The following is a 15,365-nucleotide window of genomic DNA, read 5'->3' on the forward strand; positions in this document are numbered from 1 at the left end:
TCAGACAAGCAACCTGACAAGGTAGAGACAATGGAGGGGGTCAAAGCAAGTAGTGGTGAGGTAAAATTTGATACAGTCAGTATACTTGTGGAAAATTATGTGATGTTTCTGAGTGACAGTGGCAAGTGGTGGCATGTGGATACGAAATGTGGGGCGGGGGGGGGAGTTGGTGGTGGTGTGTGGTTCCTGGGTACTCCAAAGGAAACTGTATGGAATGGAAAGCAAACGCACTGATGACCATTCTTTGGTGCAATTAAATAGACTTGAATAGACAGAAGGAGGTACAGTCCTGCCCAGCAGAATAACAAAGGAGAATTTCCAATGAGTCACAAACTAACAGCCTTTTAATAAACCAGTTTTGTTGTTAAAGGGGGTCCGTTTTAGCTGCGGTGTGGCTCATCCTGCAATGGTCCTCATCTTTACCCAGCTTTTACCGGTTTGCTCCAAATAGCAGTCACATCTGGGTAAACTGCTTTGACAAGCAAGGTCAAACTAGGTGAGGATGGTCATCTCTTATCCTTGGTGTCTTTCGAAATTTGCTTACCCTAGTTTGCAAAGACTCATCCAGGCAAATTGTGTAGAGACAACTCTTCTAGGTCCAATCATCTATAATGCAGCTCATGACCATGTTGAGGAAGCCATAGAGCATAATACAACACAGAAGACAGAAAATGTTGGACAAACTGAGCAGCTTCTCTGGAGAGAAAAACAGAGTTCCAAAGAAGTCACATTCGACTTGAAACATTAACTTTGTTTTGCTCTCCACAAACGCTGTCGGATTTGCCAAGTTTCTCCATCACTTTGTTGTTATTTCAAATCCCCAGCAGCCATAGTACTTTGCTTTCGTTAAGATGCAGATGATGCTCTGATCTCAAACTGCATCTGGTGTTGTGAAAGAGAAATCATGTTTAACCAATTTATTGGAGTTTTTTGTGGAAATAACGTGGATAAAGGGGAACTGCTGGATGCACTCTAACTTCCAGAAGGTACTGATAAGGTGTCATATTAAAAGTTATTGCGGAAGATAAATAGGTGGAGAGGGTAGCACATTAACATGTACAGAAGATTAGCTAGCTAACTGGAAACAGTAAACATAAATGGGTCATTTTCTGGTTTGCAAGATGCAGTGAATGATGAGCCATAGAGATCAAGACCTCAATGTTTTACAATTTATATAGAAGACTTGGATGAATGGACCAGAAGTACAGTTGCTAAATTTGCTGATGATAGATAAGTTGGAAAGTAAGTTGTGAAAAGGACACAAGGAGGTTACAAAGGAATACAGACAGGTTAAGTGAACGAGTTAAGATTTGTAAAATGGAGCAAACTGTGGGAAAATGCGAAGCTGTCCATTTTGGCAGAAAGAATGAAAAAGTGAACATATTATCCAAATACTGAGAAATTTCAGAGCTCTAAGGAGCTGACAAATTTGACTGTTCTAGTGTAGGAATGGCTAAATGTTAGTATGCAGGTACAGCAAGTAACTGGGAAAGCAAGGAAAATTGAACACTAAAGTGAGGAAGTTATGCCTCAGTTACAGAGAGCACTGGTGGGACCACATCTGGAGTACTGTGTCTAACATTGATCTCCTTACTTAAGGAAGGATGTAAATGCGGTGGAAGCTATCCAAAGGTTTACTAGAAATAAGCGGAATGGGCACATTGCTCTTTTGAGGGAATATGTGACAAACCAGGCTTATGTCTGCTGGAGATTAGAAGTGCAAGAGGCGACGTGATTGAAATATACAAGACCCTGAGGGGGTCTTGACACGGTAGATGTGCAAGGGATGTTTCCTGTTGTGGGACAAACCAGAATTAGTGTCACTATTTAAAATTGAAGGTTCGTCCATTTAAGATAGAAATTATGAGAATATTTTTCTCTTAAAGGGCAATGAGTCTTTGGAACTCTCTTCTTAGTGGAAGCAGTCAACAAATGTTTTTAAGGCAGAGGTAGATGGATTCTTGATAAAGCAAGGGGGTCAAACAATACCAGGGACAGACAGCAATGTGAGGTAATCAGATCAGCCCTGATCTTACTTAACAGTCGTAAGGGGGCAAGTGTCCTACTCCTGCTCTTAGTTCATATGTTCACATACGCAATTCTCCCCTACTCCAATCTAATTCATGCACGTCAGTTTCACCATCTTTCTAATGTCATTTGTTTTTAAAATAAGGCTGGCTGCAAAAAAATAGCAATGTATCTAGTTCCTGCCCCCACTGGGTTTGAACTCCACTGAGTCCTGCTCATAGGGGATGGAAGAGTGTGAATGATATCTTAAGAGTCAAAACACCATTTTTCGTCTGCTGAAGCAGGTGACCTGTGGCGGGATCCAGCATTCTCTTGCAGCTCATCAAGGAGGTAATTTTCCATTTGTGAGCAGAGACGACGTGTTTCAGTGAGTGATCTGACGACGGGAAATGCCACAATTGATACTGAGCCTGTCCAAGATCAATATCCGTACATCTACTGGTCACAGTCACAGAGCTGTGATCCTGCATACCGTACCCCACCGTTAACACATGACGACCAGCTATAAACCCTGAAGTGTGGCCCCAGCCGAAATAAATTCGACCAAATTCATTACACGCTCTTAGATTACATTGAAATCCGTACTTGCACCAGGAGTGAACGAGCCAGTTCAGACCCTCAAGTTGGTAATCCCTCAATTCCAAGCCCTCACTGCCGATATAGGAAGGCTGCTTCTTCATGGTAACAAACCTAGGCCTCTGTTTCAAGACCTGAAAAGCAAGAATTGAGTTTCCACTTATTTCTTAATACACGAACAAGTGAAGTCCCTTGTGATCAGATAGAAACACAAACAGTCAGCGAATGGATCATTTGATAGAATTGCATAGCAAACAAGACATGGAATCCCATGAGATGTCTCACTCACCTCTGGGCATACACCTTGTCAACAGAAAAATACATACAGCATTAATCACGCTTTTGTAACTATTTTTGGCAAGCACACAAAAATAGTGTCATAAAGAAGAGAAACAAATATTTGAATCTATTATTTCAGTGAACCATTGGTAAATCTAGCTCCTTAGGAAGTGGATGGATAGCAGACTAAGATATTGGGACTGTAAGGAAATAATATGAGACATGACATATGGCAAGCATAGCATCCTTAAGGACAGGCCAACTTGGATCTGTGGTTCCAAAAGTGGACTTTTCTCACCTTACACAAGGTTTGTTATAAACTAAGCAATAGAAATTTGTCAATACGATTAATCAATACTTTAACGTTATCAAACAACTAGTAGGTTTGGCAGAAGGGGAAATGGACAACCTACTGCAAGAACGTAGAAAGTAATTTATTGGTGATGAAGCAATAATTCATACAATGCTGTGGTGCGCCAGAAAGTGCTGGTGAAGAAGCCTTCAATCTAGACTAGTAGATGACCCTTCTCCTACATTCCTAGTTATTTGCACTGGGAAGAAAGCTATGAGTAGATATTTAAAGCTAAGAGTAGATACTCTTTGAGGAAGTATTCAGCAAGTTAGACAAAGGAGAACCAGTGCACATGGTCAATTTGGATTCCCAAAAGGCCTTTGACGAAGTCCCGCACGGGAAGTTGTTAAATCATATAAGCACCCATGGTGTTGAAGAGCAGTAGAGGACTCTAGGTCTGTACTCAATGGAGTTTTGAAGGATGAGAGAGCATCTCATTGAAACTTACAGAATACTGATAGGCCTGGATATACTGGATGTTTAGAAGATATTTCCACCAACAGGAGGGACTAGGGCTCGAGCGGACAGTCTCAAAAAGGGATGTCCCTTTAGAATTGACATGAGGAGGAATTTCTTCAACCAGAGGTGGTTAATCTGTGGGACACGTTGCCACAGAGGGGTGAGGAGGCCAAGTCATGGTTGTATTTAAGACAGAGATAAATAGGTTATTGGTTGGTAAAGGGAACAAGGGTTATGGGAAGAAGGTAGGAAAATGGGGCTGAGAAACGTCAGCCACGATCGAATGCCAGAGCAGAGTCAATGGGCCAAATAGCCTAATTCTATTTCTTATGGTCTTATATTTAAAACCATGAGCAGTTTTAACAAAGTAAATGGAGGAATTTTGTGTTTAGTGAGGAATCGTAAATTGAAAATTGTCAGGTAGTGAAAGATATGGTTTACAGAAATTGCTTCTTACAATTATTATTAAATGATGTGCTTTGCTTCAATCAGCATATGAAGCAGTGAACATTAAACTGTTTAAAGGAAGAGTAAGTAAAACATTTGATTCGGACAAAGAGGGCTATTCAAATAAAACAGGATATTGGGAATAGTTTTTGATTGCTCTAAGAGCGTTAGGCACAGATACAATGGGCAAAGCCCCCTCCTTTAAACAGCTGCCTCTTTGATGACAACCTACTGCGAGAACATAGAAAGTAATTTATTGGTGATGAAGCAATAATTCATACAATGCCATGGTGTGCCAGAAAGTGCTGGTGCCAAGAAGCCTTCAGTTTAGACTAGTAGGTGTTAGCCAGTGCTTATTACAAGTACTTTCAGCGTCTCTCAACTAAGAAGAGCTAAATTACAGCCAGTATTCGAAGGCTAATCAATAAGCCCCACCACAAAAAAGTGTCTGTGTGGATATTGAGGATAAGGCTCAGGTGTGATCGCTCTGTGCCTACTGAAAGGCAGAGTACAGTGTGCACTTACTCAACTGGCACCTATGCAACAAGTCAGTAACTTCAGGAAAGGAATGAAGAAAACTTTAACGGTAACACAATCAGGAACACAAAGTCACATTTTCGTCTACCGAACTGAAGAACCATCAAAGCATTTTAGATCCAACGCGGATTCATATTCATGCATACCCACCTCCGTTTATCATCAATATGCAACTGCACTCTGCTATAACAGTGCAAGTTGTGGAAATACACTGGTTGTGCGCTGATTCATACCAAGTTTGACATAATAAACCACTGTGTACAATACCAGCTCAGAACTGGTGCAATATTGCACAACAAATGGCAAATGTATCGTGTCTAAGTACATTACTATCAGCATAATTGTAACATTAGAGACAGCACAGTCTGTAACACTCGCGCCTTTCAGGCAGAAAGGTGATGCGTTAACCGGGAACTTGAATGAATCTGCACTGATACACTAATGGAGCACCGAGAGCATTGTCGATGGTGCCAAGCTTTGGTATTTGAATGAGAACATGAAACTGTGACACATCATGTCACTTTTCGAAAACAGACCAATGGAATTCTCCAGCTAATACTGAATACAAGTAGAACATACAATGCTGGAAAACCTAGCAAGCCAGGCAACATCTGCTGAATGAGAAACAGAATCTGCTTTTAAAGGTCAGTGACCTTTAGTCAGACATGCACAGTAGTTCCAGCATTTTGTTTATTATTAAGATATCCAGCCACTGCAATATTCTGCTTCATCATTAGAGATCTCCAGCTACACTGACTAATATTTAACAAGCATCTACTACCCTTTCAGAGACTTGCTATGTGAAAATTGGCTATTAAAAGCACTTCTATAGCAGAAGAGGTCAAGAACGTAATTCATTAATGGACAAGCATCCCAGAACTGAGGAGGTTGTTTTGCAATATCAAGTCTCTTTAATCTAACCTGCTTGACATTAATTTCCATTTCCCCAGTAAAGCCTCTCTTTGTGACCATTACAACGCATGTCATGAAGTGGCAATGTGAAACTGGGTAAAGTGCATCTGGAACTTGTTTTCGTTCTTTCTGATGCTGAGCATCCAGTGTGTAAATGAACCATGGAAAGCAAGTAGCCCATGGCTCATCTCTGTTTTACACTAAACGAGCTGACCTCAACTGAGACAGTAGTAGGTGTGTTATAAATTTTTTGCCAATCATAACAATCTTGAAGGTCCTGCTTGAGAACAAGAGGAAGGCTGGAAAGGCAAGCACTTTTATTCCCAAAAGTCAAAGAGACTGACACACCATCTATGGTTCACGTGAGAAACTGTGTCATTTGTCTAGAGGACTGGAAAATGTTGGTGGGTCTGACACCCATGTTTAAGAATCAATGCCTTGAGAAGGTGTTGGAACAGAATTTGGAAGCATTGTGGTTAATATTGTGCCTTACATCCATCAATCACAAATTTCACTTGCTTTTTCACCTTATTTTGAACAGTGAACATGTAACGTGCAAGTGCATACCAGCCATATTTTTAAGTGTAATGTATTAAAAAAAACACATTTAACACAAACGTGGTACCTTCGCATATGACAATCACCTTGCAGTCTTTTGAGGGAATAGTTTTGGAATTATGACGGCTATGGAAGGCATCGATGCACGCCTGGAATTTTCTGGAAATAAGAGCTCCATCCTCCCAGCTGCAGTCCACATATGGCAAACCCATCCACTTACACAGGTAGTCTGGCTGGCCAGAGGATGATGTTTTATGGCTGGAATGTGCTATAGGGACAAATATGAGTCACTATCTCAGTGCTACTATACAGTTTACTGCAAACAGCTATAGTTTACTGCAAACAGCTACCAAGTTTACAAAAACGCATTTATTGCCCATCCTTAGGTGGACGGAAACCACTGGCAGGAATGTGAAGCTGTGGGAGAGGGCAAGCTAAAAGTCAACTGTGTGAATTGGGAGTCACATACAGGCCAGGAAGGGAGAACAGGTTTCTGTTCCTAAAAGGCAACAGCAGTTAGTGTTGTTTACTTGGAGCCAGTTTTGCAGTCATTTAATTCTATAAGTTTTAGACGAAATTCAAGTTCTTTAACTGGCAGAGAGGAATTTAAGCTCACGTCTGTATCATCAACACAGACCTAAGGACGACAGCACCTGGATCATAACTGCTAGAATATGAAATACTGCATTTATTTCTCTCAATGTTAAATAAGTCAATTCTCTGTTCTGTCTTATTCTTCACTGTAGATCATGCAACTCAAATTTAACACACATCTGCAAAATTAACGAGTGATAATTGCATTTTAATTGTGCTTAGTTGTAGGCAAGTGATGGGCTTGAACTGGGGGTTCACTTGTGCCTTTATGATTTAAAAAATGCTGAAATTGTGGTTGTTGGGTTAAAACGTGTTTGCTTGTACCGTAAATGTGTAAACAGATGCTTGCAAAAGCATGTAAAGATTGGCCTCAGTTGTACCATCCAGCAAAGGCTTTCTGTATAAAAGTTATGTAGGGAAGGCCGATGAGCCAGGGTTTCACTGCCAATTGCCATCTTTGTCATCCATTGCTTTAAAAAGCACATGCAGATGGTGGATTAAAATAAAATCCACTTCAGTTCTGTTGCTTCTTCCTCAATCACACTGTTTGCTGATATTCACACATGCAATGTGACCAGCTGCGCGAGGTAACAGGAGCAAGGGGATCTTTAAATGGGATGTTTTGCAAAAATTTATGTCATAATGCACAAAGCAGCAATCCTTTGGGTGGTCTCCTTTGGATTCCACCCACACTCTGATCCCGGGGCATCAACAGAAAAAGAACATGTTGACAACCTGGCAGATACCAAAATGATACGTGCTTAACACTGACATGAAGGCTCGCTCCAGAGAAAGCGCAGTCAACCTGCACACTTCTTAATCCAGAGAGCAGTTAGAATGTGAAACTCTACCAAATGAAGTCATCAAGACAGGTTTACAAAGCTACCTTTAAGGTGAAGCTCAATATATAGACTAAGGAGAAGGGAAGAGCTGGATGGATGGAATGGCCTATTTCTTTGTTGCAAAGGTGGCATGCATTGGCACACTTGTCAGTACGTAACTAACACAGAGTCACAGAAATATACAGCACAGAAACAAACCCTTTGGCCCATGTCGTCCATGCCGACCAGATATCCTATATAAATTTAGTCCCATTTGCCAGCATTTGGTCAACATCCCTCTAAACCCTACCTATTCATATACCCACCCAGGTGCCTTTTAAATGTTGTAATTGTACCAGCCTCCACCACTTCCTCTGGCAGCTCATTCCATACACGCACCACCCTCTGCTTGAAAAAGATGCTCCTTAGGTCCCTTTTATATCTTTCCCTTCTCATCTTAACCCTATGCCCGCTAGTTTTGGATTCTCCCACTGCAGGGGGAAAGACCTTGCCAATTTACCCTATCATGCCCCTCGTGATTTTATAAACCTCTATAAGGTCACCTCTCAGCCTATGACACTCCAGGGAAAATAGCCCCAGCCAATTCAGCCTCTCCTTATAAGTCAAACCCTCCAACCCTCGCAGCATCTTCATACATCTTTTCTGAACCCTTTTTTGTTTCACAGCATCCTCCCTACAGCAGGGAGACCAGAACTGCAGGCAATACTCCAAAAGTGGCCTAACCAATATCCTGTACAGCTGCAACATCATCTCCTAACTCCTATACTCAATGCATTGACCAATAAAGGAAAGCATACCAAACACCACCTTCATTATCCTATCTACCTGAGACTCCACTTCCAAGGAACTATGAACCTGCACTCCAAGGTCTCTTTGTTCAGCAACACTCCCCAGGACCTTACCATTAAGTGTATAAGCCCTGCCCTGACTCACTTTTCCAAAATGCAGCACCTCATATTTATCTAAATTAAACTCCATCTGCCACTCCTCAGCCCATTGGCCCATCTGATCAAGATCCCATTGTGCTCTGAGGTAACAAAGAACAAAGAAAATTACAGCACAGGAACAGGCCTTTCGGCCCTCCAAGCCTGCACCGATCCAGATCCTCTATCTAAACCTGTCGCCTATTTTCCAAGGATCTGTATCCCTCTGCTCCCTGCCCATTCATGTATCTGTCTAGATACATCTTAAATGACGCTATCATGCCCGCCTCTACCAACTCCGCTGGCAACGCGTTCCAGGCACCCACCACCCTCTGCGTAAAGAACTTTCCACGCGTATCTCCCTTAAACTTTTCCCCTCTCACCTTGAAATCTTGACCCCTAGTAATTGAGTCCCCCACTCTGGGAAAAAGCCTTTTTTGCTGTTCGCTACATCGCCAACTTTGGTGTCATCTGCAAACCTACTAACCACATCCAAATCATTTATATGAACGATGAAAAGCAGTGGACCCAGCACCGCTGGTCACAGGCTTCCAGTCTGGAAAGCAACCCTGCACCACCACCCTCTGTCTTCTACCTTTGAGCCAGTTCTGTATTCAAATGGCTAGTTCTCCCTGTATTCTGTGTAATCTTATGTTGGAGAGGTTTCCAAATACAGATTCTCCAATAATACAAGGCATACATTTTTTTTGGGAATAGTTGTCTTCTGACCTACAAAATGATTTACACCGATGCCTGCTATCAAAGGTGTCCGCATCCTACCGGCAGTTTAAAGGTGTGCATCATATTGCCAGTGTAACAAAAACAGAAATTGCTGGTGGAACTCAGCAGGGATGGGAGCATCTATGGGGTGAAAGCAAGGTTAATTTTTCCAAGTCCAGGGATCCTCCTTCAGGACGGTTCCGATAAAAAGTCACCAGACTCGACACATTAACTAGCTTTCTGCCCACAGATGCTGCCAGACCTGTGGAGTTTTGTCAGCAATTTATGTTTTTTTTTTAAGATCTCCTGCATTTACAGTTCTTTTATTACACTGACAGCATACCTTGTCATTGCTTTAAAATTTGTCTTGGGTTTTCCAATCATCTAGTACAATGCCCAATCCCAGAAGCCGATATAAACCAGACACAAAGAACTGAGACTGAGTATGTGCCACACACCAAGCACAGGATTAGAGAAGAATGTGGATATTCAGACAAAAACTCCAGTGGGATACAGTTTAAACCCAAAGAGTTTCAAAAAAAATACTTACATGGGAATTCAGAGTGACTTGATGAAGATTTACTGGTCTTCATTGCTGGAGAGAAATAAATCTTTGTTCAGTACAGGGTGACTCAATATATTTACAAGTTTCATTCAACAGACATGCAAATTAATTCAGAAATCTTGAACAGAATTGTAATAACACAGGTGTACATTATTTTTAGAATTGTTTGATTAAAATGTTTTTCAAACCCATGCAATATTCTTGGATAAGAAATGATTTGGAATGAATAATTATGATTTGTTCTTGTCATAAATTATTTTTACATGGAGAAATACACAGACAGCAAGAAAGTTGGCCATTTGGAAAACAAACAATCATATAAACGCTTTTGACAACAGTCATGACCCAACTCTTTCTGAGTCCAGTGACCAAGACCAGTGAGGAAAAAAACAGGACTCATGTGGCCCAGTATTAATGTCCCTACCTTTGAGCCAACCTCGGTTTAAGTCCCACCAATTCCAGAGATCTGAATAGGTTAATTAGAAAATATCTAAAACAGCTGCTCTATTTATCCAATGGGGGAAGAAGCTATTTAAAAAAGCTTTGAAAAAATAGCAAAGATTTACAATAAAGGGGTGGTTGCTCCAGCCCAGACACTATATTACACTATCAGTAATTTCAGCAATTCAGACCTCCCAAAAATCCTGGAAAGATAAAACCAAACCAGGCATGAGGAACTTCAGTCATCTGCACAAACTGGAGAAGCTGGAACTATTCTTCAAGCAGAGCAAGTTAGGTGGATTGGCCATGCTAAATCGCCCCGCAGTGTACAGGCTAGGTGGATTAGCCATGGGAAATGCGGGTTATAGGTGTTGGGTCTGGGTGGAATGCTCTTCAGAGGGTTGGTGTAAACTCAAAGGGCTGAACAGACTCTTTCTGCACTGCAGCAATTCTATGCTACTATGAGAAACAAATCTAATGGCAACTTTCAAAGGGAACTATGCAAATACTTAAAGGGTTTACAAAGGCTTACATGGCCATGGAGTAAAACGCAGCAATTGGACCTTATTGGATAGCTCTTGTAAAAAGACAACACATACACGGTGGGCCAAATGGCCTTGCTGTTTATGCTGTGAGACTGACAGTATTGCAGTTAAGATGGAGGTTTAAAACAGCAGATTAATCTGTACTTTATTGCTTACAAATATCCGAAAATCTGTTGCACGTAACAATATGCATATAACTCAAAACAAATCAACTCATTTACAGACACATTGCTCAAAGGAGACTAGAAGTTGAAGGTTTTAATCTTGCACTCATCAGAAGTAGGATGCATGAAACAGGCTTGAGAAAACATACACCATTTTATATGGTACAAGTGTGCCACCAAGTCTGTCTCATGTGTCCGAGTGCAAGTTCAAAAGCTTCAATTTGTAGTCTCCTTTTAACAAAGTTACATTCCATGCTACCAAACATCTATTTAGAAACAGCTGTATATATTTTTGGTTTGGTTACGTTTTAAATAAATGTTTTGTAAGTAGCACAAACTTGCAGTATACTGTTGGCTACAATGCTAAAGCACTTTGCTATTTTGTCTGGAATTTCATTTAAGTCTTGTTTGACAACTGAGAGCAAGAGGGTGAGCAAATATCACTGCACATTGTGGCTTGGAAACATGCAGTTTGGCACAGATTACACTGGCAAAAAATGGGGGGTTGGCAGCTGTAGCTGCGGATCCATTTTTGCTGACATAGGGAGTCAACGGGAGAGGATGAGATGAGAAAAAAATGACCCACTATAAAATATTTGAGAAGAATTCCCCAAGGCTACGTGGCGCAGCCTCAACAGAAAATTAATATTAAAACAGTCTAAACTCAGTTACATTCCCCATGCTCTCTGTGCAATCAGCTTCCCCAAAATTTGAAAGGAGCAACTTAATGAACCAGTTTTCTGGAATTAAATATAACATACCGAACACCAATATACAAATAATCAACAACTACTGCATCGTGAAGAAAACTAACTTGGAGCTGGAATCCTTGCCTGCCCTCACTTTTCTCCTAAAAGCGATTAATGCGTGTTGGGCTCAGATCCTTAAGCATATATTCCCTGTGGGAAAAGAACTAAATTCCTCACACAAGGGAGAGCATGGAGGAGCTGACTGCGGAGTCATCCCAACTAAATTCAACCCATCCTCTCACTGATACAGATCAATGAACGGATGGTGACAGCAAGGGGCAAACATGGCTTCTTCGTTAACCGTTTATGACCCAGGATACTGAGGTCAATAGAGAGATTCCTACCACAACTCCAGGAATGGATTCTAGAACTTTGCATTCTGCACTGCTGCTCCACTTAATAAATCACCAAGAAAGTTAGTACCAGTCTCTTATTCATTGGCTGCTCCTCGTCTACATGAAATTTTCTATTGCAGTTTGACAGATGAATAAATGGTGAAATCCAGGCCCGGATTGCATCTCCAGAAAATAGCTTGCTTGGTGAATTTAAAACCCAAAACAGACTGCGTCCTTTAACGTGAAAGATTAAAAATCCAGATTATTTTAACACCACTTCTTTTTCTGACATTTATTGAAAGGTTAAGATGCACAAACTGTGCATTAGTGTACTTTTCCTTCAAGTTTACTTTCCCTGTAGATTATTGAAAGAAAAAAAATTTGAAGAGTCTAATTATTCTTTTTGATATTCCCCGCTCATTGCTTACCAATCACCCTCTCTACGATCTGGTATTGCTTATTGAGGTCGAAAGCCATTTCTTGCTGACAGTTGTAGTACTCTATATCTTCTGGGGATGCTTTGGTCAGCCTGAAATTGAGAGCACAGAATAAACAACAGCCAATGACCGGGTGTAATAAGATCACTAGCAAAAGGACACTGCTTTGATGCGAAGCCTTTTTGATGTAACCTTGATTGTTTATCTCTTATTTCATTCATTGGTCAGTGGAATCTGATCCAATACTGAGAACAGACACTGTATACAGACATTCCGAGTTAATTTGTCAACGCAAAACAGTTCCTGTTCTGTGCATCCACTTCATTTACCCTTACACAAAATGCCTGTGATGAAGATTTTGTACTTAATAACTATTTTAGGACTTGAGTATTGAAAGGTTATGGAAAAATTGATTTATTTTAAAGTTCTGTGGATACCTGGACCAGTTTTTTTTTAAAATAGAAAGGTTACTTTGAACACTGGAACATTTGTTTTTAAAGACGGTAAACACATTTCTTGGTCCACATGGTTTCAGTTAATTGTCTGATTTGCTCGCTGGAGATCACCTGCCTGGGTTTAATGACTGCCAGAGAGCTCACGACCAACTTGAAGGAAAGAAGGAAGAAACTTCCTAGCTCACCTCTCCTGTTTCTGAAAATAAAACACTGATTCAGCTGCCCTCCTGAAAAGCCTGAGGTAGCTCATCTCAATAATTCCTGAATAGCTCATATGTAAAGATCCCAGAGACAACCGTGTCTAGTGACCTGTCCTCTCAGAGGGGAAAATGCCAGATTAACACCCATCTGAACACTCCATACCTCACCCCTTTTGCCTTCAATTGATAATAATTATTGGCCAAAGGTATTTTCTGCCCCCCCCCAAAGTCAATTTCTATACAAAACTCTTGTGTTCCTTTACCTGGTATGCACATGCATGTGTGTTGGGCAATTTAGGGAAGTTAATGCTTACATTTTCATGTCATCAACTGTGTAAGGGAATTAAGCAATTTGGCAACTTCATTGAAATAATAAATCAATACATTTGCCTTTATTAAAGAAACCAGGTTGAAGGATCTTTTTAATCTAAACCTCATATAGATAAGTGCATAATCGGCTGCATAGGTTTTTGGGTAAAATATTTAAATCGATGTTGTCACAAGTGGAGTAATGGAACTAAGCGGGGGAGGGAGACAGGGGCGTAGGAGGAGGTGGTGGGGAGGGGGTGTGGGAGAAGAGACACAAAATATTCTTCAAACCTGAGTCATAACATGTTATAGACAAACCTTTCAGTTGAAATAAAAGCACAGTACAGTGGATGCTAGAAATCTGAAACAAACGTCGAACATGCTGGAGAAACTCAGCAGATCTGGCAGCATCTATGGACGAAAAACAAAGTTAATGTTTCGATTCTGTTATGACTTTTCTTCAAAACTCCACAGATGCTGCCAGACCTTCTGAGGCACTCCAGCAATTTCTACGTGTGTTCCTTTCAGCTGAAAGGCTATTAATTGCCAAGAACATGTAAATAGACAAATGGTCATGAACGACACCACGAATAACAGTTTCTGCTTTAATGACTAAACAGCAACCTGGATCTTAGCTGTTGGTCTTTAACCAAATAGAAACTAACTGCCACTGAAGCATGAATTAACAAGATCTCAGCATTACTGCTGTTTTCTGATGTCAGTAAAAAAACAATAACAAGCCCATGGAAATTCATACAAGGCCCATCCCATTCTTAAAGGATATTTACTGCAGTTGCAGATGGTGTCCTTCTAAAAATCTAGCTGCATCTTTGGAATGCCTTTCATGATCTGCATTGCACAGTTAAGCTGGACTCTCAGCTATGGCAATTTCCATTCATCAGTGGTGACATAATTTGGGGCAGCACAGTGGCTAGCACTGCTACCTCACAGCATCAGGGACCCGGGTTCGATTCCACCCTCAGGCGACTTGCCTCTGTGCACATTCGCTCGGTGTCTCCACGATTTCCTCCCACAGTCCAAAAAATGTGCAGGTTAGGTGGATTGGCCGTGGTAACTTACCCATAAAGGTCCAGAGGTGTGGAGGCTAGATGGATTAGCCATGGAAATTGCAGGGTTACAGGCAAGGGTAGGGGGTCAGGTCTGGGTGGGATGCTCTTTGAAGGGTCGGTGTGGACTTGATGGGTCAAATGGCCTGCTTCTGCACTGTAGGGATTCTATGATTTAAAGTGGGCCTGAAATAGCAAAGCACATTGAACGAGTGCAGCAACAATTCCAAAACTACATTTGGCTTCAAATGCATGTGTAAGTTATTTGACACCCATCGGAGTTTGCACATCCTCAGATGTAAGCTAATCTGTTCTGATGGGGTTCCACTAAAACCAGTTCTACCACAGGTAGGGTTTAATAAGAGAGCCATATAATTACCACTGGTTTACTTCTTCCTCCTTTTTGATAAAGTTCTCTAATTTCTTCATTCCTTTCACTTTCTGCTGTCTCAATGACTCTTCACTCTCCCAGGTGTTATGGATGTACGACCAGCCTTTCCACTTGATGAGATATTGCACTTCCTTCTCATCCTTCTCCGGATCAAAGTCTGCCCCTGGATTTCCGTCAGCCTCTACTGCATAGACGGTGGTTGGGGCTCCAACGACTGCAAAGTGGGAAGGGGTTGGAAGTGGAGGAAAACGAATGGAGGAAAACGAATGCAGTAAAATGATTCAAAAATCACCATCTACCCCAAAATGCTCAATTCCTGAATAGCTCATATGTACAGCTCCCAGAGACAGACCCATGTGGTGGTGGAGGTGATGGGTCATGGTGTGGAGTGATTGAAAACAGGTGGGGCTGAGCAAGACAGAGCCACACAAACTGAATTGTCTGCCTAACTTTGGCCTAAGTAATACTAGGAATTGTATA

General features: G+C 41.2%; 1 protein-coding gene across 3 annotated transcripts in view; it reads right to left on the reverse strand.

Moving 5' to 3' along the window:
* The window catches only part of chd2 (chromodomain helicase DNA binding protein 2), a 96,979-nt gene that overhangs the window by 45,410 nt on the left and 36,204 nt on the right, over nt 1-15,365 (reverse strand). For all 3 annotated transcript variants that reach the window (XM_020528749.2, XM_020528740.2, XM_048616110.1), the window contains 5 exons: nt 14,874-15,099; nt 12,455-12,555; nt 9,778-9,822; nt 6,235-6,416; nt 2,614-2,738 (listed from right to left, as the gene is read on the reverse strand). In XM_020528749.2, coding sequence (XP_020384338.1) covers nt 2,614-2,738; nt 6,235-6,416; nt 9,778-9,822; nt 12,455-12,555; nt 14,874-15,099 — 679 coding nt within the window. The remainder of the gene's footprint in view (nt 1-2,613; nt 2,739-6,234; nt 6,417-9,777; nt 9,823-12,454; nt 12,556-14,873; nt 15,100-15,365) is intronic.

The sequence above is a fragment of the Rhincodon typus genome, chromosome 33, assembly GCF_021869965.1.
Source record: "Rhincodon typus isolate 14 chromosome 33, sRhiTyp1.1, whole genome shotgun sequence".
In the NCBI taxonomy this organism is placed as follows: Eukaryota; Metazoa; Chordata; class Chondrichthyes; order Orectolobiformes; family Rhincodontidae; genus Rhincodon; species Rhincodon typus.